Source organism: Lonchura striata, chromosome 12 (genome assembly GCF_050655825.1).
Source record: "Lonchura striata isolate lonStrDom1 chromosome 12, ASM5065582v1, whole genome shotgun sequence".
Taxonomy (NCBI): domain Eukaryota; kingdom Metazoa; phylum Chordata; class Aves; order Passeriformes; family Estrildidae; genus Lonchura; species Lonchura striata.
The window spans coordinates 2,733,303-2,758,471 of NC_140714.1; the positions used below are offsets into that span (position 1 = coordinate 2,733,303).

The 25,169-nt window shown below is 43.5% G+C and overlaps 1 protein-coding gene across 17 annotated transcripts in view; it reads right to left on the minus strand.

The window, feature by feature from the left end:
* Positions 1-25,169, minus strand: part of CHL1 (cell adhesion molecule L1 like) — a 140,016-nt gene that overhangs the window by 19,641 nt on the left and 95,206 nt on the right. For 16 of the 17 annotated variants that reach the window (XM_085590282.1, XM_077786188.2, XM_077786194.2 and 13 more), the window contains 14 exons: positions 24,993-25,115; positions 23,942-24,112; positions 21,517-21,564; positions 19,543-19,663; positions 16,350-16,534; positions 10,479-10,610; positions 9,774-9,911; positions 8,316-8,427; positions 7,495-7,661; positions 5,753-5,918; positions 4,478-4,602; positions 2,634-2,735; positions 2,240-2,437; positions 1,037-1,107 (listed from right to left, as the gene is read on the minus strand). In XM_085590282.1, the coding sequence (XP_085446408.1) occupies positions 1,037-1,107; positions 2,240-2,437; positions 2,634-2,735; positions 4,478-4,602; positions 5,753-5,918; positions 7,495-7,661; positions 8,316-8,427; positions 9,774-9,911; positions 10,479-10,610; positions 16,350-16,534; positions 19,543-19,663; positions 21,517-21,564; positions 23,942-24,112; positions 24,993-25,115 (1,859 nt within the window). The remainder of the gene's footprint in view (positions 1-1,036; positions 1,108-2,239; positions 2,438-2,633; positions 2,736-4,477; positions 4,603-5,752; positions 5,919-7,494; positions 7,662-8,315; positions 8,428-9,773; positions 9,912-10,478; positions 10,611-16,349; positions 16,535-19,542; positions 19,664-21,516; positions 21,565-23,941; positions 24,113-24,992; positions 25,116-25,169) is intronic. The other variant, XM_077786193.2, reaches the window with a different exon arrangement.

Consider the following 25,169-nt stretch of genomic DNA (forward strand, 5'->3'; position numbering starts at 1 on the left):
ACAACATTTTAATGATTCAACAAGATTTAACCAAGCTTTTCCATCCCATTCTCTCCTTTCAGACTCAGCTTTCACTTCCACTTTTGCTCTGTCTGAGCAGTGATTATGAAGTTTCTGGTTCTCAAAGGTGCGTTGGCCATCCCAGTATTTCCCAGTAAACATACTGGGTACTAAAACTGTGTGTTTTGTGGATTCATTAAAGTTGGAAAAGACCTCCAAGATCAAATCAAACCTTTTCTAATAGGCAGAATTTTTCTCTCCTGACCCTGGGGTAAAAATCCCATTTAAATCCAAGCCCATGGATCTTGAGGGACATCTCCTTTTGGATGCAATTCTACCCCAAACCATGACTTCCTACTGGGAAAACATTTGTTGTTCTTTGCTGGGAGCAGCAGATTGAGGAGTAAATCTCATGCAAGTTGGGTGTAATTCCAGCCTCAACAAAAACCTGCTTCCATCCACAGTTGTGGATATTTGTGCTAAATGAAGGAATACATAACTCCACTGCTGGCACAGAAGCTTGAGGCTTAAAACCCAGGAAATTTGAAGTCTGGAAACCATCCTCAAGACTTTTACATAATTCCTTTGATGCACATCACAGGCTTTGGAGTTTACACACGTTTGGAGTTTATCCACATTTCTTTAGCTCATGGTGTAAAAATTCAAGCTCACATTCTCTTGGGCAAGTGATCTCTGGCATTTTTAAACTTCCAGGCTGGAAGGACAGAAGCCATGAGCCACCCATCCCCTCCCTGGGCGTGCCTGGTAATTTTAATTGCAGAGAAGGGTAAAACCACAATTATTTGAATTAGTTTATTGCATAAAAGAGGCAGAGAAGAGCAAATTTTGGTGAATTCTCACTATGCTTTACTGGAATTCCATATTTTTTTAATATCTTCTGAAGTCAGACATAAAAAAACCAGTCTTTTGAAATAAAAATGATACTGGGGTTGAAAATGCAGAATACACATAAGTCAAATTCACCTTTCAGAAGAATAAAGGATAATTCTTATAGTATTTGCTAATCTTGCCTTACCTCCCATTTCATCACCATTTCATTGGGTTCAGAAGCTTCAACTCGGATATTCTCTGGGTTTTTATCTGGAGCTGAAACCACACAGGTGACAAGGTTAGTTTGCACATCCCATTTATTTGCATTTAGCATTTAAATGCCAGAAAGGATGGGAAATTCCCCTATTAGTGACAGACTCTTAGACAAAAAACGTTCATGAGATGAATGACTTGGATCAGCCAAGCTGATGGGACCCAAGCATATAATTTATGAAGTTTGGATTCCTAAGTGCCCCTGTTGGTTGGAGCCATCAGCTAACATGGAGCTGTGACTTTTAGATTTGAAAGCACCAGATGTGGGGGGATTATGAGGAAGAGATTTTTCTCCCTGTGGGGATAGCAAACAGAAGGTGCATCATTAGAGGTGCACACACAGCTGGAAAGCTGAAGAGGGACCTGAAATTGGTTCAAATGGGGGAAAAAAGAGAGAAAATGCCAAGGAATGCAAATGCTGTGCTGAACAGTTGGCCTCTAAAATGACTTTCAGGGAGACAACATTTTCTGCCCCAGTGAATGCTCTGTAAATGGAGATTTTTGACAAGATTAGTGCTCCTGAAAGGTTCTTTGTAAACCCAGGCCTTCAGCAGGAGCTGTTTGTCCATGAAGGTCTGCAAAGGGTGGAAAATCAACAGCATGAGGTGCTGGAAGTGTAGGAAAACTCAGCAGCGTGGCCCCCTCCCTTTGGCATCCTTGGGAATTTTATGCAGAGCAGCAAGCTGGGTCATTAAAATTTAGATTTGTTCTAACTGCACATCAAATGCTCAAAACAAGGCTTGGGCATTTGATGTGCAACTGCTGGGCTGCTCTTTTTTACCAATCACTAAAGAATTCAACCCAGAAGGGTTCCCATTTCATTAATATCTACAATATCAGAATACGGCTTGTCACGAGATATCCTCCAGCTGATTTTACCTCTCTGACTTAGTTAATACAGTCCATTTAAATAGTCCCCTGCCCCACCAAAATTACTGAGAGTTATTCCAGTCCACCAAACCATCTGAGGGGTAATTCCCACCACAGGACCTACTTTTAATAATCCCTGAGGCTGCCACTGAGCAGCGCAAACTACCTTGAACGCTCTACACCCTCTGGAGCATGGGAGGGCACAGATATTCCAAAAAAAAAGCACTGAAAATACTAATATTTAGGAAACCAGAGCCAGGTTTACCAGCTGGAGGGGTCGCATAGCGCAGGGATGGTGTGCTGGGCTGGCTCCTGCCCACGGCGTTGACGGACACCACGCGGAACTGGTAATTCACATACGGGGCCAGGGACAGCAGGGCTGTGGTGACATTCCCTGGCACTCTGCTGAGCTCCTGCCACCTCTCCGGCTCCCAGCGGTTCTCTTCAAACTCTATAATTGACTCTGGGCAGGAAAAAGGACAAAAAACAACGGAAAAATTATTTTAAAAATAACTTAGCGTGAACAGCGCGGGTGGAAATGAACTGTCATAGTAAAAGTGAGTAAATCTGGCCGTCAGCAGGGTTTGTGTCCTGTGACAACCAGGATGTAACAGAATTCTGAACAGCCCCAAAAAGTTATGCTAGAAACCTCTTCCTACCATTAACAGGGCTGTTATGGCTGGCCCCAGCTTTCCAGGAGAGTCGAACGCTCCGGTTTTGGTTTTCTGAGAGCTGGAGGTCTTCTGGTGGGTCAGGAACATCTGAGAAATAAAGAAGTGTCATGAGCACAGCAAGGTATTTCTGTTTGTCCTGGCATCTTCCAGGGTGTTGGAACAGCACAGTCAGTCAAGATGGTGGTGAAATGTGGATATTCTCAGGTCAGTCAGAGATAAAAGAGAAATATTCCTGCCAGGCTAAGACTGAGAAGAAGTCCAAGAGGAATGTAAACAATCAATTATCTTACTTTCTGTTCATATTGTTTATAGATATGTTCTGCCACATTGACCTAAGTCCAGTGTACCAGTCAGGTGAAATATTTTTCTCCAAGACCAATGGAATTAATGATCACGATGTTCTCTATAAAAGAGAGCAGTGTTTATATTTGGATTATTTTTCATTTTCTTTTTATTTTTTTCCCCATTTCTCTTGTATCTTGGAAAATATCAGGAAAACACAGTTTAATCTGCAGGCACGTTTCTGCTCTATCCTCGGAGTACAGCTGTTTAAAATTCAATATATTAATTTCAAGATGGTGATGGTGCATCTTAAATATTCTCACTCCTCTACCAAATAAATACTTAGAATTATTCTAATAGAATATTTATTTTACTCTTAGTTGCCCCAATCTGATGTCTCTATTTAGTTCTTCAGTCAGCCTACCAGTCCTTGACTGCAAAATCCTGAATTTTTCACTTGGAAAATAAGATGTAGTTAATTCACCAAGACCTTTCTCATATGCAATGAACAAGGGAAAAGAGCACAAAACTGTTTTTCTTATTCTGCAAAGCACCTTTTTAAAAAGCAATAAAATGCTTTATGAAATTTTCATAAGTGAAGTAACGAATAATCTACAAACATTTTGAATTATGCAGCACTGAAGGACACACCACCATAAATAATGTGCACAGCATCTTCCTAATTTACTATTTACTGAAAAATATCACTCCTTTAAAGTGGAAAAACATCTTGAAGGGCAGATTGACTTATTTCTTGCTGCAATCACTGCCAGCAATAAAAAAACATGTAAAATGAAGCAAAAATAAATGTAATTAAAATTATGCAAAGCTGTTAGAGAATCATAAAATCACAAAATGTGTTGGAAAGAACCTTACAAATTATCTAATTCCAGCCCCCTGCCATGGGTAGGGAGATTTTCACTTAGACCAGGCTGGCCAAAATTGTGACCACAAAGCAGAATTTTGGCTGCTGCCCTTGGACACAGAGCTCTATAAGTTAATTCCAACTCTTAATTCCAAGGGGTCCTTCAGGGAGGGATGCAGGTGGTGAGGATGCTCTCAGAAGGCCAAGCTTCAGACCCACGGGGGTCCAGGCTCTTCTCTGCTCCTTGCCCCTGGACGATCTTTCACGTTCAGGTTCACAGATAGAATTAATTCCATTTAGGTGCTTAACTCGCACTGATCTTCTGAGGAGCTGCACAACCAAATATTGGTCTGAAGGCCTTCAAAAAACAGCCCAATTCTTGTGAAGGACTGGCCAAAGGCTTCAAAGCAGCAGCAGAAACATTCTTAGTATGTTCTCACACCTTCCAGCCTGGGCAATTCCTGCAGCCACTGAACTGAGGCAAAAATGCTGCCTCATCTTACTACACCAACAATGCAAATAAATCGAGTTTGTGTCAGCATCACCATTCCCAGAGATAAGGGACAGCACAGCTGAGCTTAAGGAGTGAGAGACTGTGAAATTGGGTTATTGAGGCTCTGTGAAAAGAAGCAAATAAGTGTGCTGCAGTGGCAATTCCTGCTGCAAGGAAAATCAACCTTACCCAGAACGATCAGCTGTGTCTCAGCCTCAGCAGAGTCCAGGGCAGTGCTGGCCACACACCTGTAAACCCCCTGATCCTCCAGGAGCACACTGGAGATGAACAGGGTATCCCTGTCCAGAATTATCCTGCAGGGCAAAAAAAGAAAAAAAAATATAGGTAATAAGGATGATAAAAATATGTAAGATGAGTATGACACATAAATGTTGCTCTCTGAAAAATTGTTCAGAATAGAACTTGGCATGTTCATTAAATGTTGCACACTGGACCTGCTACATTAAAATGGAATTGTGGCTCTGCTCTACACTGTGCTGAGGAGTTTTATTTGTATTTTCTGGCAATTTAGCCTCCGTGGCTGGAGGTTGGCCTGTCAATCCTGCTCTGAAAAGAAGCACATTGACATGCACTAGATGATCTGGGCCATAGGATTTTGGCACGTCATTAATGAGACCAATATATGGGGTTTATGATAGAATTGTTGAAAGGTTGAGGGAAACTGAGCATTCCCAAGGCATTTGTATCATGTCAAAAGCACCAGGGAAGCTGCCAAGGATCCAAGGCCGTGGGCTCCATGGCAGACATGGAGTTTCCATGGCACTGCCTCACCATCCTACGAGGGCTCAGCGGGGTTTTCAGCCTCCCCAGTATTTAGGAAATATCTCTCTCCTGTGGTAATTAATAAAGACATCTGATTTGCCCCTGTGGGACTCCTCTGTAGAATAAAGGCTGAGCTCCAGTCCCCTGAGGTCAATGAAAACCCAAAAATAGGGCAAAATTCAGCCTGCAAATCCTAAACTCATATGTAGGAAAGATTCACGGCAGAATCCCTGAAATCTGTTTGCCATCACTTCAACATTGCAAAGACTTTGCTTTGACCAAATAAGTGCAAACTGTAAGAAAATCCTGGTTCCACTGAAGTGGAGAAACAACCTTCACTGGGGTCAGGGTTGTGTTCTTGGGTTGGGCCAACATTTATATTATACATAAATATATATATATATATATGTAATGTATATATTAACATATAACTTTATATTCTGCTATGATGGCAGCAGAGTTAATAAACCCAAACCCATTTGGCTCAAAACTCACACTGCTGCATTTATATTTAGATGTGTATAAAATGCAGATCTACTCCCGTATCGCATGAAGAACTCTTTGCAGACATAAATTTGCATTTCAAGCTATTAAGGCTCATGTTTAATGGAGCTCCAGCTCCAGCACCACACCAGATTATCCAGCTGAGATCAAGAACAGCCTTGTTCCTTCCCCACTCACCTGCCACCTTCCGTGCTGTTGACTGGCAGCTCATCTCCATCCTTCCTCCAGGATAATTTAAAACTGTGTTTCAAGTGGGAATCATACTCAGCCTGGCATTTCAATAAAATGGAATGTGATTTCAGCACTCGGGGGTTCTTCGGAGTAACAACAAGTTTTGTAGCATCTGATTGATCACAGAAAAACACTTTGATTAGGTGAGATAGGGGCTATTATATCAAATTTTCACCAAGCACTTCATCTACACAAATCAACTTCAGGAGCAAAAATCATGTCTATTTTTGTCATATATATAAACATTTCAAGTCAAGGATGGTGGGGTTTGAAATAGACATTTGCCAGGATTTCTGTTTTTTTAATCTTGAAACATTTTTTTTATTTTCAAACATTTTTTTTCTTGAAATATTTTTTAGTTCACTCCAAACCAAAGAGCTCCAGAAAAAAAAAAAACCACAAAAAAAAAAAAAAAAAGGTACAGGTGAAAATCCTTGTTAGCAGCTTGTCATGAAATGGATGATAAAAAAAAAAAAAAAAGCTTGAATATTATTTTTATGTCTAATTGCCATTTGAAATAAGCTTTGGCAATGATCCAAGAAAAACTACAAGCCTATTAAAGTCAAGTGAGAAAAAATTATTGCAATCAAGTTTGTTCTTTTAATTGACTATAATCTGAATGCAGAAACAGATGAATAAGTAAGAAGAAAGCGCTAAGCTGAATTTATTTCTGCAGTGAAATGTTGCTCTGTGAGATTTTCATTGTACATTTTCATGTTTATTACCACTGTAAAATTCCCAAAGCCAATGGAGTGGGTGGAAATGGAACACAAAGAATGGGCTTTTTCCTCAAGTTTGTCACAGCAAACCTACATCAGAGAGCTTTGCTAATTGAGTATTTAAGTGGGGTTTTTTTTGTTGTTGTTGTTTTTTTAATTGGCAAGCCCTAAATCCTAAGCAAATTTGTAGAAAGCCCACTAAATGCCACCTGTGTGCCCAACAGGAGCTGCCCACTGCCACCACACCCTCCAGGGAAAACCCCTCCTGCCAGCCAACCACACAAACCCCTTAAAGCAGAGCTGCAGCACAAGGGATGGATCTCAAATTTCAAAGTAAACGCATCTGAGGATTTTTATTTGCCCTGTTTAAAAATATTTATCAACAAAACAGGCAAAACCCAGTGCAAAGTCCTTCAGCCAGCAGCACCCTGCAACGTGTTTGGTGCCCAGTGTGGGAGTTACCCAGTTTGGGATGTGCATTCTGATCAACAGATCAGGAAGGAATTTTAGGGAAAGGAATCCCACAGCTGAGGGAGGAGCAGGAACACATCTGGATCAACAAGGACCCCACCAAGCCCAGGAGCACAGGGAAGGCTCCCAAGGGTCAGCCAAGAGCCTGCCCTGAGTGTAACAGGGCAGTGACAAAAAGGAGGCAAAATCCTTTCAAGATAATGTGTAAATGCAAATTTTTGGTGGCTTGTGCACCTTCTGCAAGCATCCAGAAGTAAATGAGCACCATGTGAGAAATCCAGCTGAAAAATTGGGACTGTTTTAAGGGCTCATCTATATATGAGACCTGTGACAATTTCAGGTTGTAATATCCAGAAAATTCCTAAAGTCACAGAATAAATCTGTACCCAGGACCGAATATTCACTACTTCCTGAAAAACATAAAATCTTAGCATAAAATACATAAAAATTGTCATAAAATCTTAGCAGCTGTGAAAGATTTTTTTTTTCTTTTCTCACCTCTTATATCCAGATTAGCAGTGATTGCTCTTTTCCCCACAGAATTTGCAGCCCAGCAGGCATAGGACCCCGAATCCTCTTTTTTTGCATCCCTGATCTCCAGGGTGCCGTTCTTGTTTAACTCGTAGCGAAATGTTGACAGGGGCTCTATGCTGTCATCCTTAGTCCTAAAGGTGATAAAAACAGGCCTGGGTTACTGCAGGAAGAGTTAGTTCATGGTTAGGGGTTATTGCAGGGGAATTTTAGGACTCAGCTTTGCCACTGAGCAATTAAAGACAGAATTAGTGAGATAATTTATGCACATGAAGCAAATCATAATGGGACTTAAGAGTCCTGCACACCAAACCCACAGGGACAGAGCCTAAAAAATTCTTTAAAATACTCTGTCTTTAATCTACAGCTGCCACCTGCAATTTTATTGCACCTGTCAGCTGCTGTGACAATCCTGTGATTTCCAGGCCTATGGAAACATGTCCAGGCAAATGTGTTTTTTAAGTCGCTGCATTTCCACTTCAATAGTGTGCCCAAAATTGAAGGGTTGCCAACATTAAACTGACAAAGCTGCAGCAGGATTTGGCTATAAACAGCATGGTTTTGCTTAATGTATAGCCTGGCATTTGTCTCAAACAGGTAATGGGGACTTCCAGGAAATCTTTTTTTCCAAACCAATTCTTCAGAATTCTTGAAAGCGCATTTAAACACAGATAATTTGAATTATATAGTTTTGTTGCAAATTTATATTCTTAGCTCTGTAGAAATAGCAACTAGCAGACTTTTCAAACTTGTTTCACATGAAAAAAAAACAATTCCCAGTATCCTACCATCTGACATCTGCTGCAGGTGAGGCAAAGATATCGCAGTGCAGGAAGGCGCTGTAACCCACGACCGTGGCGTAGTTTTCCTCATCTGGGGTCAGTATCAGGGGGGCAATATCTGCAGGAGAGAATTCAGGGTGAGCAGCACTGCATTTCAGAATTAGGAACATAAATACTGGCCCTGCATGCTGCCCTTTTCCAGCAAGGGTGAGAGGCTGGGGTGTTTAATGGGAATTTCACATCTGTTTGGAAGAGTTGCCCTGAGCAGCTGAGCTCTCTGAAGCTTCACTGACAGACATAACAGGGGTTTCCTGCTGGACATGTCAGAAATTGAAACATCCAGGAGAGAAAATAGACCCAGTTCTGCTGCCTCCAGAGATGTTTTTTATTGACTAAATTACCCTCACTCGCTTTCTTCAAGGAACAGACTGAGCATCACAACTGAAATCAAAGATTAAAAACACACTTAATAATTCAAAACCAGTGTTGTGGTCACAAGTCAGTCCCCAGTGGTTTCACTGTGTTTGAATTCAAGTTTTTGAGCCCAGCCACAACCACATTTTTAAAATATATCAAAGCTCAGGGGTGCCTGTGCTAAGCACATAACACTGCCCATGATAAAAACTGTGGCATCAATCTGGACATTTCTTAAAATCTGGGGCCAGTACAAAGGAACCATGAGATGTTCATGACAAGGCAAAGAAACCATGGAACCCAAAGGAACCATGAGGAACCATGAGATGGTGACAACCCCGAGGCTGCTCTGAGGATTCAGCTTGGGTTGTTGATGTGCTCTCTGGGAGGGGACAGCCCAGGGTGTCAGAGCCCAGCACATCCCTCTGGCTGCCCTGGCTGGCTCCAGACCCTGGCAGGGGCTCAGAGACCTTGGCACGAACTCAAAAACACCTGTGGCTTTGATTTTAGCCCGTGGAAAAAGCTGCCAACTCTGTATGAGGAATTACAAGCCACAAGGGTTTGAGCAGTGTGGGAGTTGAGTTAACACAGGGTGGAAAAGTAGAAATCTGGGATTTTTAGAATGGGGTTCAAGGGAGTACAAGATGGAGGGATTTGGGTGTGTCTTGGCCTTCTTTCCCTTTGTCTTGTCCTCCATGTCTTGGTGTGATGGTGGCACTTTTTTATTGGTTTAAGGTAGAGATTCACAGTCTAACATAGATGATGGAAATTGGTAATAAATTGCAAACACAGACATCTAGTTTTGAGTCTATAATGTGGGAGCTGCCCAAGGCTCACAGCAGACTGCCATGGCCTCCTTGCTAGCCAGAGCTGGGCAGGTCTGAGAAAGAATGTTCAGAGAGAAGAAATAAACAACCTTGAAAGCACAATTGGAGCATTCCAGGCTCCTTCTTTGGCTGCATCAGGCCAGGCAAGCAAAGACTCTTTTTGATCTCTCCTGGGGTCATCCTGACCATCAGAACCCCAAGAGAAATGGACACGGGGACTCACTGAGGACATTGATGTTGGCGCTGGCCAGGATGGTGCCGTGCTTGTTGGTGGCCTCGCACTGGAACACGGCGCTGTCCTGCAGCTGCAGGTTGGTCAGGCTGATCTCCCTGGTGGAGATTCTCCCTCGGAAGGTCCTGCCTGGAAAACACCAGATTGTTTCAGGAACACCGTGACTGGGGAGCTCCCAGGCTCTCCTCACTGCTCGGAAGTCAAAGGAAAGAACATCTTGAGGATCCAACCAAGACTGTGCAAAGAGCCGGTGAGTTCCAGGGCTCTGCCTTTGTCAGCAGTCCCATGGCTTGAGGAACGAACTCCAGAGCACCAAATTCCAGCAAATTCACCTCAGAGACTTTGTGAAATTATAATAATAATAATACTGCTACACCAGTGCTCCCCAGCCACCTGGGCTTACTCCAAAGCACAAAGGAGCCCTCAAGCTGTCCCAGATCCCCAAAAGATGGGAGAGTTACAGGGCAGCACCTCAAAGGTACCACAGCTCCACATGTGCAGTGTTCACCACCACCCTCTTCAAGAATCCTATTTAAATATTAGTTTATTTAAGTAAATAAACAATTCATATCTAAAGGGGTGCCACACCAGACATCACTCAGCGTGTTAGGACTTGTGGGTCCCCCCAAACTGGGTGCTACAGAGGCACACCCCACCTGGGCAGGGCCTGGAGGAGCAGCCTGGCTCTGCACATACCATCGATGGGCATCCCGTTGAGCTTCCACTGGATGCTGGGCTCGGGGTTCCCGATGGCCTCGCACAGCAGCACCAGGTTTGCCCCCACGCTGTAGACCCCACCTTCGGGCTTCTTCAGCCACTGGGGAGGCTCTGGGGAAAGAGACACAGCAGGGATCAGTTGATGCCTTTTGGGACTACCTAAGGATAGAGGCCAGACAGAATTAAGGGAATAAAAAGTTGTTCTATTTATTGCAGGGCCTTCAGGTACATTTAGGACAGCCCCAGGGCTACACCCAAAAATAGATGATGGGTCACAGTTTTCACATTTTTATAAGTTCGGTCCATTTGCATATTGGGGGTGAATCTGCCAATTCCAGCTGCAGCTAATGAAGTCACTGACCCCAGGTTTGCTCCCCCAACTCACTTTTGTTCCCATCTCTCTGGCCTGAGGCAGTGAGGGGTCCTTGACTGCCAGGCCTGGAGAGGAATTGTTGTGTCTGCCCCAAATGGGAAGCAGCAGCTCACACTGTGTGTGGAGTTTGGAGTTACACACTAAAGAACTGCAGGAGTACAAACAGATGGGAAATAGAGAAGCTGAAATCCTGAGGCACCACAGCCACAGCCCAGCGTGTGCCTCTGCTGTTGCTGGAATTCTCCAGGAGATGGCAAACGCCACCAACACTTCCCAGCAGCTGCTCACAGCCCATCCATCCTGCAGCTGAGCTGGATTCCTTGTATTTCCCATGTAAAGGAAAGGTAAAATTAGCATCAGCACAGGCCAGTCCTGTCCTGGTGGGTGTCAGGCAGGCTGGGGGAATGGGCAGCCTTCATCCAAGTGGGAAACGAATGGACAGGGGAGGGAGAAGCTGGGAAGGAGGGAATGGGTCAGCATTTCCACCAGGACCCTCAGATGTGATTGTGAGCTATGATTTAAGGTAAGGCAATTGCAGCAAGACAAACAAGGTGGGAATATCCATCCAGCTCGAATTCCCTTCTCCAGGCACGAGCAAGTGGCTCCCATCACCTTCCCTGGGAGCTGACAGAGCTCCAGGACAGCACTGATCCACCTCCGGTCCACCTGCCCCTCTCCCTTGCGCTGAGGAAATGCACCATCACCTTGATTTTCTGTTTCCCCGTGGTGTATTCAGACCAGAGACTGATCCCCAACACATTTAGGAATAGTAAAACATTCTCCCATCGCTGGGGATGCCACAGGGTGGTGGTAGAGGAGCAGCCATGCGCTGCTGCATCCCCGTGCTCTCCTTTCCCAGCTGTTCCAGGGGAGCTCTGGGAAAACTCTGCTCTGCAGAGCAGCCCCTGAGCATCAGGCACCCAAACCTCGTGTGGAACAGACCTCCATAATGAGGGAAGGGAAATGAAGGGGAGAAAAAGGGAATTCATCTCATAAATGCTTAATTCTGACTGAACGCTGGTCCCTGAGCTCCCAGTGGGCAGCCTCAACCCAAAACACAGCTTTGAATTCATCATTTCCCCTTGAAAGGCACCAAATTTAGAGATTTTAACACCAGACCTGCCACTGCCTCTTCTGCAAGTGCTGGGAAGATCATGGGGCCTCTTTCCCTATTAAAGAGGTGAGCTAATGTAGGGAAAACCTGAGGATTCATTAGTTAATGCTCATAAAATGCTTTGAAGATTAATGGAGCTGCTGCCTGCTAATACAGCAACAGATGCTATCAGTGAGATATGCTAAAGCAAAACACCACTGCTTACATTCACACAGATATTTAAAAAAAAAACACCCCTAAAGTGGGGTGCATTTCAACACCCAGACCAGCATTCCCACAGGAGAGCACCCAGGAATGGTTTAATTAACATATAAGGACTAAAGCCAAATTCAAACCACTAAAACTTATTTAAAATGATAAAATCATCCTGCTTCCTTCACACAGCAGGGATTTTTCTACCAGCATCCTCACTCAGTGCTTCTTCCCATCCCACAGTGACATGACCACATCTGTTAAGCTTCCTGGTATTTGGCTCCAGGGAAAAACTCTGCAAACACCAGAATATTTTGGGTTTGCAGATCTTTTTCCTTCTCTTTCATATAAACCATGGTTTCATCAGGAAAAGATGAATCAAAGAAGTGTAGCAGTCCTGATTAAATTGCTGGTTTGGAATTTTTCCTCTAAATCTGTCACAAACTGAGATGGATATTTCCTCAGTTTGGAGACACCCGGCACAGGCTGAATAAAAACCACCTGAAGGATCTCTTCCTGTCTCCACCTGTGCCCAAACTCTGGAGCTCTGAGCTGATATTTGATGTCTCTGCTCTCCTTTCTCAGCACTGGAATTGCTATGGGTGCTCCAAGGAAGTGAAGAGGCTGTGAAGTCAGAGGCAATAAGATTTTGCCAGGTGTGAAATGCAATTTCACAGAAAGGCTGAAGAACCTCTTTTCCACGTGGCAGATGTGCTACACTGCTTAAATATACAAAATATAACAAAATGTTCACAAATTTTTAGCAGTTACAAAATGCAGGGGTTGGATAATCAAATAGTTAATCTGGAATGGCAAATATTTCCTCATTTATTCTTCCTGGTAAGAGTTATCGACTGATTAATGTTCTTATGGGAAATACTGACAGAACCAGAAATGAAAGGGATCAAAAATGGGCATCTCCAGCAGAGCAGGATCATCTGCAGCTAAAATACTCAGAAAGGATCCAAACCTTCCCCTCAGCCTCTCCCACTGTGTTTTCCCCATGAGCAGAACAATTTTGGGATATCTAATCAGCTTCTGCCTTGCTGCAGTTTAACTCTCCCCTGGCTTCCATCACCCCCAGTGAACTTGGTAGAGAATCTTCCATTCCTCTGAAGGCTGTTGTGCATTCCCCAGATGTAATTTCTCCTAAATTAAAGATACCTGTATTTTTTACCCCAAATGCCATGATTTTGAGCCTTGTGACCACCTCTACCACCTTCTCCTGACCTTTCCTGCAGAAGGTGAAGTTGTAAATCTGCTTACTTGAGGTGAGACCTTCTCAGTTCTCAGCAGGCTCTTACAACAACACTTTCCCTTCTATTTTCCAGGATGATTTTTGCCTTTTCTGCCAGACTAACACTTCCCAGAGGTGCACCTCTTAACATCCAGTGGATAAACCCAAGGAGGCATTTCCCAGCCTGTGCTGATGAGGCCAACCAGTGCTGCCTGCTGTGAACTGCTCTGTGCTTGTGCTTACTGAATCCATCCTTTTTATCCCAATTTGTCAAGTTCTCTCCAAGTTTTCCTCCCAAAGGCTGGGAATCCATCCCACCCCAGGGCCAGCAGCAGCTGCTGTTGCCACCTTGGGCTCTGCATCCCTCTTGGAGCAATTTTCCAGTGAAACAGAAAGCATGAGCCTGATTAAAACACCCAGTTCTGCTTCTGCTTCCCATTAATTTAATCTCTTTTCTTTTGCTCTGGATGAGTAATAAAAGTATTACGAGACATAACTGCAAAGCCCTTAGCTATTACATTATTACTATAATTAATCATTATATTGTAACAATTATTTCTGTTAAACCCCACCTAGGAGCCTCAGTCGAGATCAAAGTAACTTTAGATCATTATGATCCTGCAAGATCTGGAGGTTATGTTTTAATTTTCTTTCAGGTTTGGTGAACTACAGACAACAACCAAATAAACACTTGAAGTCAAAACAATTTGTAGGCTTCCTTTGCTATTTTTTGAAAAAATAATTCTCTCTCATTTTAATAACAACAGTGGGGTTTTTGTGTCTGCTCAGGTATTCCAGGCTACACCTTCCCTTGCAAAGAGAGATTAAAATGCTCAAACAGTCAAGCAATTTGCTTGCTGAATATTTTCATATGTTTGGTAATGATTGCCTGAATCTTTGCCCTCGGACTTGGCAGGATTAGGAAGTGGGCTGCATGCAAATACCATTAAAACTGGTATTTAAAAGGATGGGGTGTTGGTTTGAGGTCCTCAACTACCAGAAAGTAGAACAGAAAACATGGCACAGTGACAGAAAAATCTTGATTTACCCCCCAGCACACCACTGAGGATGGCTGGAGGTTAAAAAAAAAGATAATTTTTCTTCCATGTTTAATTTTCTTCTCCCTGCGTTCATCCTGTGAGAGGAACCTGTCAGGTGTGAGGAGCCCAACAGCAGCACGAGCTCCCTGAAGCCTCCTGAAATTAATGCTCAGGATGTGCCCTTGTGTGTGCTCACAGGAGCTGCTGCAGGAATGATGAACGTGTCCCTCTCTGATTAACGGCAGCGACATTTGCTGCTCAGGAATTGCAGAAGACAGCAAGCTTTGGGCTCAGGTTTACCTTGATACCTTGGATGTGAGGTGACTCCTAATAGGAAGAATCCCTGCTGCTAAAGGAGCCACCTTTAGTTACACACATGGAAAATGGATTTAATAGCAATTGGAAAAAAGATTTTTTTACGTTGCAATGGCTGGAGTGGGATTTTTTCCTGCTTTTTCACTTTTTCTAAGTTCTTGTTTATTAATAAGCAGGAATAACAATTTGCCAGGAAGTTTTCCTTCCTCTGAAAACTGTGGGAGGAGAAGGTCAATATTCTAAACTGCAAAATTAATGCTATTTCTCTGGTATTTTAGTTTTTGCAGCTCCTGCAATTTCTTTGAAGGAAATTGATTTTCGCAGACGAGAAAATCATAGCCAGATTGTTAAAATATTCTGCTACAGCAGAGAGGCTCCAAACCATCTGGAAGGATTTCTAGGAGTCAGCACTTCCCCTCCACCACAGCTGAGAACTTGCCATGCCTCTGCCACACTCCCAGCAAGGGACAAGGTTGGGTTCAGGGAATGGAGAGGACTCAGCAGCCACTGGGAGAAAATACTTTACTTTCCTCAGCTGCTGAGCAAACACAGAGCAGGGAGCCCAAAGTGCTTTTCTCCCATCAGAAATGTGGTGTCCACAGAGGGATGAGGAGCCCTGATGGAAATGAAGCACTTGGAAGGTTCTACCAGGATAAAACTGCCAGGGATTTATTTTTTTTTTTAAGTGCAGAGCGGAGGTTGGAGAATTTTTCATCAGGCAAATGTTTTCAGCAAGTTTTCCAGCTGGGCCGCAGGATTCTCAGTTTGGAGCTATTTATGGGCAGGGAAAGTGGCAGGGGGAGTTCTTGGCTCTGCAATGATTCCCCAGAGCTCTGCTGGCTCCTGGGAAAGGGCATCTCCACCTGATGCACACCTGGGGGTTTGGGCAGGAGGAGAAGGGAAAGAGAAGCCTTGGGTGAGGTGACAAAAAGGATCACATTTCCATTTTTTTAACTGCTAAAAAAACAGTAGAAAGCACCTCTTTTACTTTGTTTCACAGGTTTTATGACACTTTTCAGGGATTCCAGAAAACACTCCCAGATCAGGTTGTGCCTATACAAAAATCAGAGCAAAGGAACAGGTGAAGGAGGCAAGGAGTGGCACCTTGTCTGCTCATTGAATTTTCACAGCCCTCCCTAAAAGCCCACTTTTGGTGGAAAACAAAGAAAGGGATTTGAGCTAAATGACCCTCTGATCCAGCCCAGTGTAGCCATTTTCACAGTTTTTAAGAGCCAAAAGAATAATAAGATCTTTCTTCTGACCTTCAGCTTAGTACAAGACATTTCATCAACATCTGTGCTTGACTCCCTCCCATCTTTAGAGTATTGAACCTGCTCACATATTTATATTGTTCCCTGCTTTTTTAAGGCCTTCATGGTTCAGGGGGAAAAAGCCAAAAAGCATTATTTACATTTTTGTTGCTGTTGTTTTGGACTTTAGTTTACTAATTTAATTTGTGTAAGCCTTCCCAAATCCAATTGGTGGAGTTTCTTGAATCATATTCACAAAGAGCCTCCTTCACTTCCCTTTTCCCACGTTTTAGTCCCCAAACAAATATTTTAGTAAAGAGTATGAGCACCTTCCACACGCACGTGGAACTCGTGCCTGGCCCTGCCCATGGGGTTGCTGGCTGTGCACTGGTACGTCCCCTCATCAGCTGCTGTCACTTGGTCAATCTTCAGCATCTTCCCAAAATTCTCTGTCTCTGGCTCATCCTTGGGCATGTTTCCCGTGACCTTGACCCAGCTGAGATGAGGAGTTGGGCTGAGAACAAAGGAAAAAATAAAGAAGATTTTGAGTTGAATGCAAGAAGCTGCTGTGATGCTTCACGTGGCAGAGCTGCTGTTCACACCCAGGGTTTGGGAGGTGCTTTTGGAGCATTTTGAGCTTTTAAAGCTTTGAAAATCTGGGGCTACCTAAAGGTTATGCTATACAGCTGCTCTGCTGCTCCTGGTTCTGCACTACCCCTGTGAGTGAGATTTCCACCAGGGCAAAGCTGCATTCCTTGGATGTGCCTTGGCATGGACAGCGGGGATGCGGCTGGAGCTCATTCCCTCCCCAAAAAGGCACCTGGGGACAGCCAGGAGGGCCAGCCTCCATTGCAGTGCCACTTGGGAGGTGGCTGAGATGCTCTTCACACCGCTAGAAAGAGCCAGAGGTGACAGAGAGCTGGGGACAGACGTGTTGGTGGCCCTGACACCGCGCAGGACACGCGGCCGCCGCGCCAGAGCCGCCTCCTCCCGTGCCCATCTGTCCCCGTGGCTCCACGCCCAGGCAGGGGACACAAAACCCCAGGTGCCCAACAATTCTGGTATTCCACCAGCTCTGCAAATATCCCATTATCCCCTCCCAGATCCTACTCTTGTCCCAAAGCCAGCCCCGAGGCCATGCCCTCCCGCCACAGCCACTGCACAGGGTATAAATCTTTAAAAAAATGACAGGCTGGAAATGTCCCTAATTCCCTATTTTGCAGTCTGGTGCCCCTGATCTGAGTTCCTTGAAATCCACTTCCATGGTCTGTGGACATTTGGCAGGATGGATTGGCAGAGATGTAGGCAAAGCTGAATGCTTTTCTGCTAAAAATAGGAATTTTAACAAAGAAAAAGAATGTTTATTCTAAAAGTTGCATTTTTGAAGGATTTCAATGAAGAGATGTGCTTGGTGATAAGACAAAAAACTACTTTGTGTTCTTTCAAAAGTGATTGCTTAAAAAAAAAACCCTTTTTGTTCAAAAAATTAATATTTTAAAGAGTTTTCTGGGAATTTTTGAGTGAAGCAAAAATATTTCTTTCTTTTTACCTTTTTCTGAAGGGAGAGAAAGACTTTTCTGGCTTTCCCTTCTTGTATCTGATATTCATGCTTGCACATCGAAATTCATATTTGAGTATTCCCAAGGTGATTTTCCTATTAAAACCCCTTGAAAACCCTCTGAAATCAGAGTTGTGGCTTTGGGGAGGTTTGTGGGCTGGCAGATTCGCTTGGTGGGGAGTGAATTAGACAAGGAAATGTTGCAAGAGGGAAGCAAAACTCACTGCAGATACCTGGAGCGAATCCAACAGAGACAAGTAATTCACCTCCTTTCAGGAATGCCAACTCAACTCCGTGCCAGCTTCCACCAGCAATGCCCTTTCAAGCCCATATGGAAAAACAAAATGCCCTAAACATGTGCAGGCAGATAAATATCCTGACTTTGGAATTTTATGGAGGGAATATAATTGCAGAGCCTTTAATAGGAATTATCTCGGTGTCTGCAGAGTCTGCAGCTCCACGGCCAGCACGAGGGGCTGGTGATTCCAAGCTCTGCTCTGCACAAAGCTCTGTCCCAGCCAAACCAGAAGGGGCTCTGCTTTCCCTGGGGATTTAGTGGGTGCACAGATTCTGTTTCTCTGGTGGCAGCTCGACTTTTGCAGTGACAGGCACATGGGACAGACTGGGGAACTGGAAGAGCAAAGCAGGGCTCGTGGCTGAGTGAGCTGGAGCAGCAACCCTGAGACAAGAATTACCTTTCATAGGTCCTACTATAATACATTTTCATAGTTCTATTTATCTAAAATATTTAGTCTCTTTTACAAAAGCACCTTTTATAACTTATTTCTAGTTCCATATCTCTCTCAATAATGTCTGTCTTATTCTAAAATATTTTTAAATCAGCATTTCTTATCTCAAAATTTGTATACAAATACATGGTATATGAACTTTTTGTCAACAAATTCAACAAACTTTTGTCAACAAACCTTTTCTCTACAAATTCATTTCCCATAAAAATTGTCCTTATTTCTCATCATAAAGCAGCTATTTTAACCCTTCCCTGTATTATCCTTTTACCACCTGAAGGGATTCAGCAAGATAGAGAGAGATTATTTAAAACATCTTGGAGTGACAGGACAAAGGGGAATGGCTTCAAACTGAGAGAAGGTTTGGAGGGGATTTAGAAGGTTTTTTAGGAAAAAACTCCTCCCTGTGAGGGTGGGCAGGCCTGGCACAGGGTGCCCAGAGAAGCTGGGGCTGCCCCTGCATCGCTGGAAGTGCCCAAGGTTTGAGGTTTGCCCTTTGCTGCTGGATTGATCAGGATCACACTAATACAGCTGATACTGGTTCACTCTATTCCTACACAGCCATGGATTTGCTCCTCAGTATCCTGTCCTTTGTGAGGACACCGTGGAATGAAGATCCTTTATGGAAACTCTGGGTGCTGGGGAATGGATACCAAAACCAGCCAGGGTCACATTCACACCCGAGCCAGCACCTCCTGCTGTGACTGAGATTGATGATTTCCCCTCAATGGCCCAACTTTCCTTAAAGGATGTCTTGTGTAACATCACTCAGGAGCTTTGTTTTATAAAATAAACTGAGATCTTGCACCTGGAAAATCTTAAATTTTGAGCACTGAAGGAAAACTGAATTGGCAAAACCAGAAAAAAAAAACAAACAACCAAACATTATGGGTTGTGAACAAAAGCATTGAAGCCGATGCTGATATTATTTAGTTTCTTGACATCTCAAAAGTAGCACTACTGAAAAAAATTCAATTTTTTTAATAGAAAAAAAAAAAAAATCCATACTTACCACCCTGTGGTTTTAATTACTTGTTTACAAGCTACAGCAATAACTAACACACTACTGTTGCCTGCACTCTGTGCTGCTTTACAAGTACAGCAAGCTCTGCACAGGAGTTGCATTTAAAACTGTTGCATAATTTGTAATATCCCTTTTTTTTTGCTCATTTGTCCCTCCAAAGGTGGTTAAGTTTGTGCAGCAGTTCCATTACTCACAGCCCTTCAGCAATACACTCGAGGAGCAGGACACCTCCCTTGATGACAGTGACTGATGAGCTACTGCCAGCAGATTCAGGAGGGATCAGCAGTTTGGGCTTCCTTTCCTTGATAAAATTTGCTGCAAGATAAAATAAAACAGAAGTGAAGTGAGAAATCTCAGATATTCTTCAATAATGCCACAAACATCACTGCTGCCAGAAGGTTTCTGGCAGCCATTTGTGTGCTTTCTTTTTTGTTTATCCACTCTGAGACTAATCCAGGAGCCCTTATTTCCCCTGATAACAGCCAGAAGGGAGGTACAGAGATATCAACAGGCAGCAATGCTGGGAAACTCCTTTTCCTACAGTTTTATATCCAGTTTTCCAAGCGCTGGCCCTTCCTATCACCCCTCAGACAGCCAGATCCTCTCAATTCCTGATCTTTAGGTTCACTTCTCCTTTCTTAGCTCCTTTCTCCTGCACTGGCTCCATCACCTTGTAAACCTCAGGTGAATCCTCACTTTTCCTGACTTGAGCATCCCACAGAATTGTCCCTCTTGTTTTTTTCCAGTTATTAAATCTACAGTAATGGAGATACAATTTGTAAGGAAGACTATAAAAATAATAAAACAAGATTGACCTGCATTTGATTCCAACAGCCCATTTGTTCCAGCCTGCCAAACAAGGGTTTTAGGATGAAAAATGCAGGGTTCAGTGGCTGCCCAGTTATCACTATCATAACAATTAGCACACTAATGAATCAGTCCCCAAATGGTGCTACTTCTTTAAAAAAATAGCCAGTTACGGATGATTTGGTAAAAGACCACATAGATCTCCTGAAGCATTTTCTCATTTTTAATTTTAATTTCCCCTTGCTTTGCATCTCTGCAGATCTGTGTCACAAGTGCTCGGAGCTGCAGCAGGACACGTTGGTGCCTCTGGACACGCTCACACATTTCCCATCTGCCCTCCACCTCCTGCTGCCAAAGGCTGCCAGGGCCCCTTCCCAGCACGAGTTCAGACATCCCTGGGAGGGAAAAAATGCTTCTGGAGTGACAGCCACGGTGCACCAGCCCTGCCTGTGCTGCTCCCAGGGCTCAGCACCACGGGCAAAGTCAGGGAGCGATGAGTGCTCTGAGTTATCCATCCCAAAGCACTCCAGGATAACAGGATAACCTCCTTTTCAGAAACCTCAGTGCTTGTCCGGCAAAAAAAAAAAAAAAATCCCCTAGAGGAGGTTAAAATTGGGCATTAAAAAAAAAAAAAGGGCTCTTAAAAGGCATAGAAATGAAGAGTGAAGAGCTACAGAGTCAAAATTTCATAGATTTGAAACAAAAGGAAGCAGGTGGAGAATTGCAGGAATAGGCACCTGCTGCCTTCAGGATATTTTCAGGATCTGCTCCACAGAGAGGGGCAGGCAAAGCAGTGGGAGATGGGAATGCACAGGATGAGAAGGGCTGTTCTGAAGTGTCACCTCTGCTGGTGACACACAGGGCACCACAGAGACACAGCCACCTCCCATCTACAGCGAGGTGATGGGGACAGCCAACACAGGGACCCAAACTCCATAAATCCACCCTGAGCTCATCCTGCAGCAATGCAGCCCCCCAGGGTGACGCCTGGGACATGGATTCATGGTGTCAAACCTTGCCTGTCTCATCTCTGAGTTCTCTTCACTGCCAGAAAAAAGATTTGGAGCATCCAGCTCTGGCTCCTGCTCTGAATTGATAACACGGGAAACCCAGGACATCAATCTCCTCACTTCCACTCCCTTACAAAGCTCCTTTCTCGAGTAAAAAAACTGCCTTTTTCATTAAAAACCCTGCAGATTGCTCTCAGAAACTACAAGATGAGCCAATTGTGCTCCCCGGACTGCTTAAATACATCCCATCACATTCAAGAGGCTTTTGTGATGTGTTTTTGAGCAGCTCCCATTTCACCTCAGCTGGTGGAGTCTCAGTTCAAAGGCTAAAAACAGATGTGTTCAACTCACCCTTGGTAACAGCAGCGTTAGGTGAGCCTGAGTCATTAGCATGCTTTACTGAAATAAATAAAAATGACAACCAAACAAACATGCAGGGTTGAGACAGAATCAAAAGAAACCATAAATCAACCAAAACAAAATCATGCCACTCCCCACCCCCCAATTTCTGTCCCAGAAGAAAGAAAGAATGAAAAATATAAAAGAATGCAACAGATGAGCAACAAAGTTTTGAAAATACAATGAAAATGCTCCAAAAATTTGTGTTATTCTGAAAAATACTTCATGGGTGTTATAATCAGCATTTCATCCTTGCTATCTATAATAATAAAAATCACTAAGTATCCACAAAGAGAAATGTTATAAAATGTTATCCATTCTCTTGATTCTTATTGCTTATTTTTGTTCTGTTTATTTTTAATGCAGTCCCACACCAGGCCCTTGGCACAGAGTGAAGTGGGCCATGTCCAGCCGAGTGTACAGAACCCGTTCAGTTCATGCCTCTCATCTTTTCCTGGCCCAAGTCCTGTGGCTTTGATGACAAGATGGACACACTGAAGTGGGTTTTTGGGCCACTTCCAGGGCTACCAGCAGCCAAAACCCATCTCGTTTTTCTCTAATCTCTGTGTGCATGTGTGGGGGACTGAACCCATTTGAAAAGCCATGGAGAGCAACATTTAATTTGGATGTTTTTCTCACAATTATTACTCCAAGATACAGTCTAAGCAAGCATTAAACACACAATGCCGCTATTAATCCTTTATCTTTTGATCCCAACAAGAAAACTCTCAAAAATCACATATTAAAAATGAGGGTTTCATTCATGAACACAAAATTCTGCTTGGCTTTCTGGGCTTTGTAGGCCCAAAAGAACAAAGATTTTAACAAACAACTGAAACCTTACATTCCCCACACATAATTTCATCGAGGAACTGGAAACACCTCTTGTGTTTCTGATGCTCCAGGCTGCCTGGAAAAACCTGGAAAACATCATCCTTCAACCTCACTGCTGAGGCTGGACCAATGCAGGCCTTGCCCAGGGAAGAGGCAGCCACAAAGTTCTCAAAACCCAGCCAAGTCCCATTGCTGGGGGACCTGCTGGACTCAAGAGCAGCAGATTTCCCTCATGCATCCTTGGCTTTCACTGTGGGGACAGCAGGAGGAAGGACAGGGCACTTTTGGGGTCTGACAGTGACGCCTCAGGACTTCAACTTTTCTATTTTTCAGATCCTGTACTGCTTTAGTTCTATTCATCATATTCAGTGTCAGCTTCTGTCTTCACATTTTGGGCAGACACAACAATTCCTCTCCAGGCCTGGGAATCGAGGACACCTCACTGCCTCAGGCCAGAGAGATGGAAACAACAGCGAAGCTGGGGGGCAAATCTAGGGTAAATTGCTTCATTAGCTGAAGCTGTAATTGGAGGATTAATCCCTGATATGTAAGTGGACCAAACCTATAATTGTCTGAAACACTCATGATTGTCCAGCTTGGGTGTGGCTTCTGACTGCCCAAGGTGTGCCTTTAATAAATACCCATTTTATTCTCTCAATCTTGTCCAGCCTCTGTTCTAGGCAGCCATCCCAAGGCAGCAGTTCCTGGTGACCTGTTGGAGTCCAGCACATCCCTCTGGCTGCCCTGGCTGGCTCCAGACCCTGGCAGGGGCTCAGAGACCTTGGCACGAACTCAAAAACACCTGTGGCTTTGATTTTAGCCCGTGGAAAAAGCTGCCAACTCTGTGTGAAGAATTACAAGCCACAAGGGTTTGAGTAGTGTAATAGGTGAACTGACACAGGTGAAAAAAGTAGAATTTTGGAGTTTTTAGGATGTGATTCAGGGGTATAAGATGGAGGGATTTGGGCGTGTCCTGACCTTCTTTTTCTTGTCCTCCATGTCTTGGTGTGATGGTGACACTTTTCTCTTGGTTTAAGGTAGAGACACACCGTCTGACATAGGTGATAGTTATTGGCACATTATTGTAAATATAATAAACGTAATTTTGGATATAAAATGTAGACGCTGCCCAGCAGGGCAGGCAAACTGCCATGGCTTCTTTACTAGATGGACCTCAGCAGGTCAGAGAAAGAATGTTATAGATTTGAAAATTCAACCTTAAGCATTCCAGACTTCTTCTTTGGCTGCACAGGCTGGGGAACAAGGACTTTTACACTCTTGGGGTCAGCCCAGCATTGAGACCCCAACAGTGACCCAGATGGGACAGGAGAAACTGATGCCATGGGATGGCTGCCTAGAACACAGGCTAGAGCAAGAAGCTTTTCTCAATGGAATTTAGCCCCAGGAATGAGGTTAATAATGCAGGAAATAAACTCAGCAAGGTGCCCTTTGTTGAGAGAGCCAGGGCACACACATCTGCACGCCCTGCTGCCTGGGGAGCTCAGAAAGCAGCAGCAAAGCAGGAGCTCAGCCCCACACTCACAGCGGGAAACCTTCAGCGTCATCGGCATCTTCTGCACGATGGTCCTGAGCCTCGGGAAGGCTGCAAAGCAGCAGTAGTCACTCCTGCTGTCACTCTCCTCCACGTTGGCAAAGTAGAGATCTCCCTTCAGGCTCATGGAGACCCTCTCATCCTGTGGGATGTGCTGCAAATCTGGCAAGGAAAAGGAATTGTGAGGTTGGGAACAACACAGGGGCTGTTTCACCAAATGTTCTGCTCATGTGCTTCCTTCCAGATACAGAGAATGAAACTCTGAAGCAAGAGAGGCAGAAAATCCAGCAGAACATATGGGTTATTTAATCAATATTCAGTATACAAGAGATTAAAAATATTTAATTATATCTATATCTATCTATATCTATATCTATATCTAATCTATATCTATATCTATCTATATCTATATCTATATCTATATCTATATCTATATCTATATCTAATCTAAATCTATATCTATATCATAATCTATATCTATATCTATATAATCTATATCTATATCTATCTAATAATTTATACCTATATAACTGGTAAGGAAAACTTGATAATTAAAAACAGAGTTATTTTGCTTCCCTGAAAGCCAGAAATTCCTGCAGAAACCAAATGCTGCAGACTAACAGCACAGAAACCCACCAGGAGCTAATTATATAAACCTGATGGATTATTTTTCCCTTAGTATCATCAATCAATCATCAATTTATGGAAAGAGGAAAACTGTGATGATAATATATTGACACGTGATATCCTCTCTCCTTTAAATGCAGGACTCTTCATCACTGACAGACTCAGCAATATATAAATTATTTGGTATCATATTTAATGAGATGCTGTGTCAATGCACTCAAATATTTAACTTTGGATCATGTCAAACCAGATCTCCACCCTCAATTTTTAAAATTTGTTCTTCAATATTCCGATATTTCTCCCAAGCACTTGCACAATTATAATTCCTGTCCATGGCAAATCTGCAATGAAGCTGCTCTGAAAGACAAATACTTTGAGCCCCCTTGTATGAATTGTGCAAAAACCATTTACTCACCAATATTCATCCAGTAAATATGCAAAGGGGGGATGCCTTTTGGGGGGTTGCAGTGCAGGATCACAGAATCCCCATGCTCCACATCCAGAGGCTCAATTTTTTCTTTGGGGAATTTTGGTACACCTGCACAAAGAAGCAAAGATGTTTCCTCTATTATTGGTACCTTTTGAAATTTTG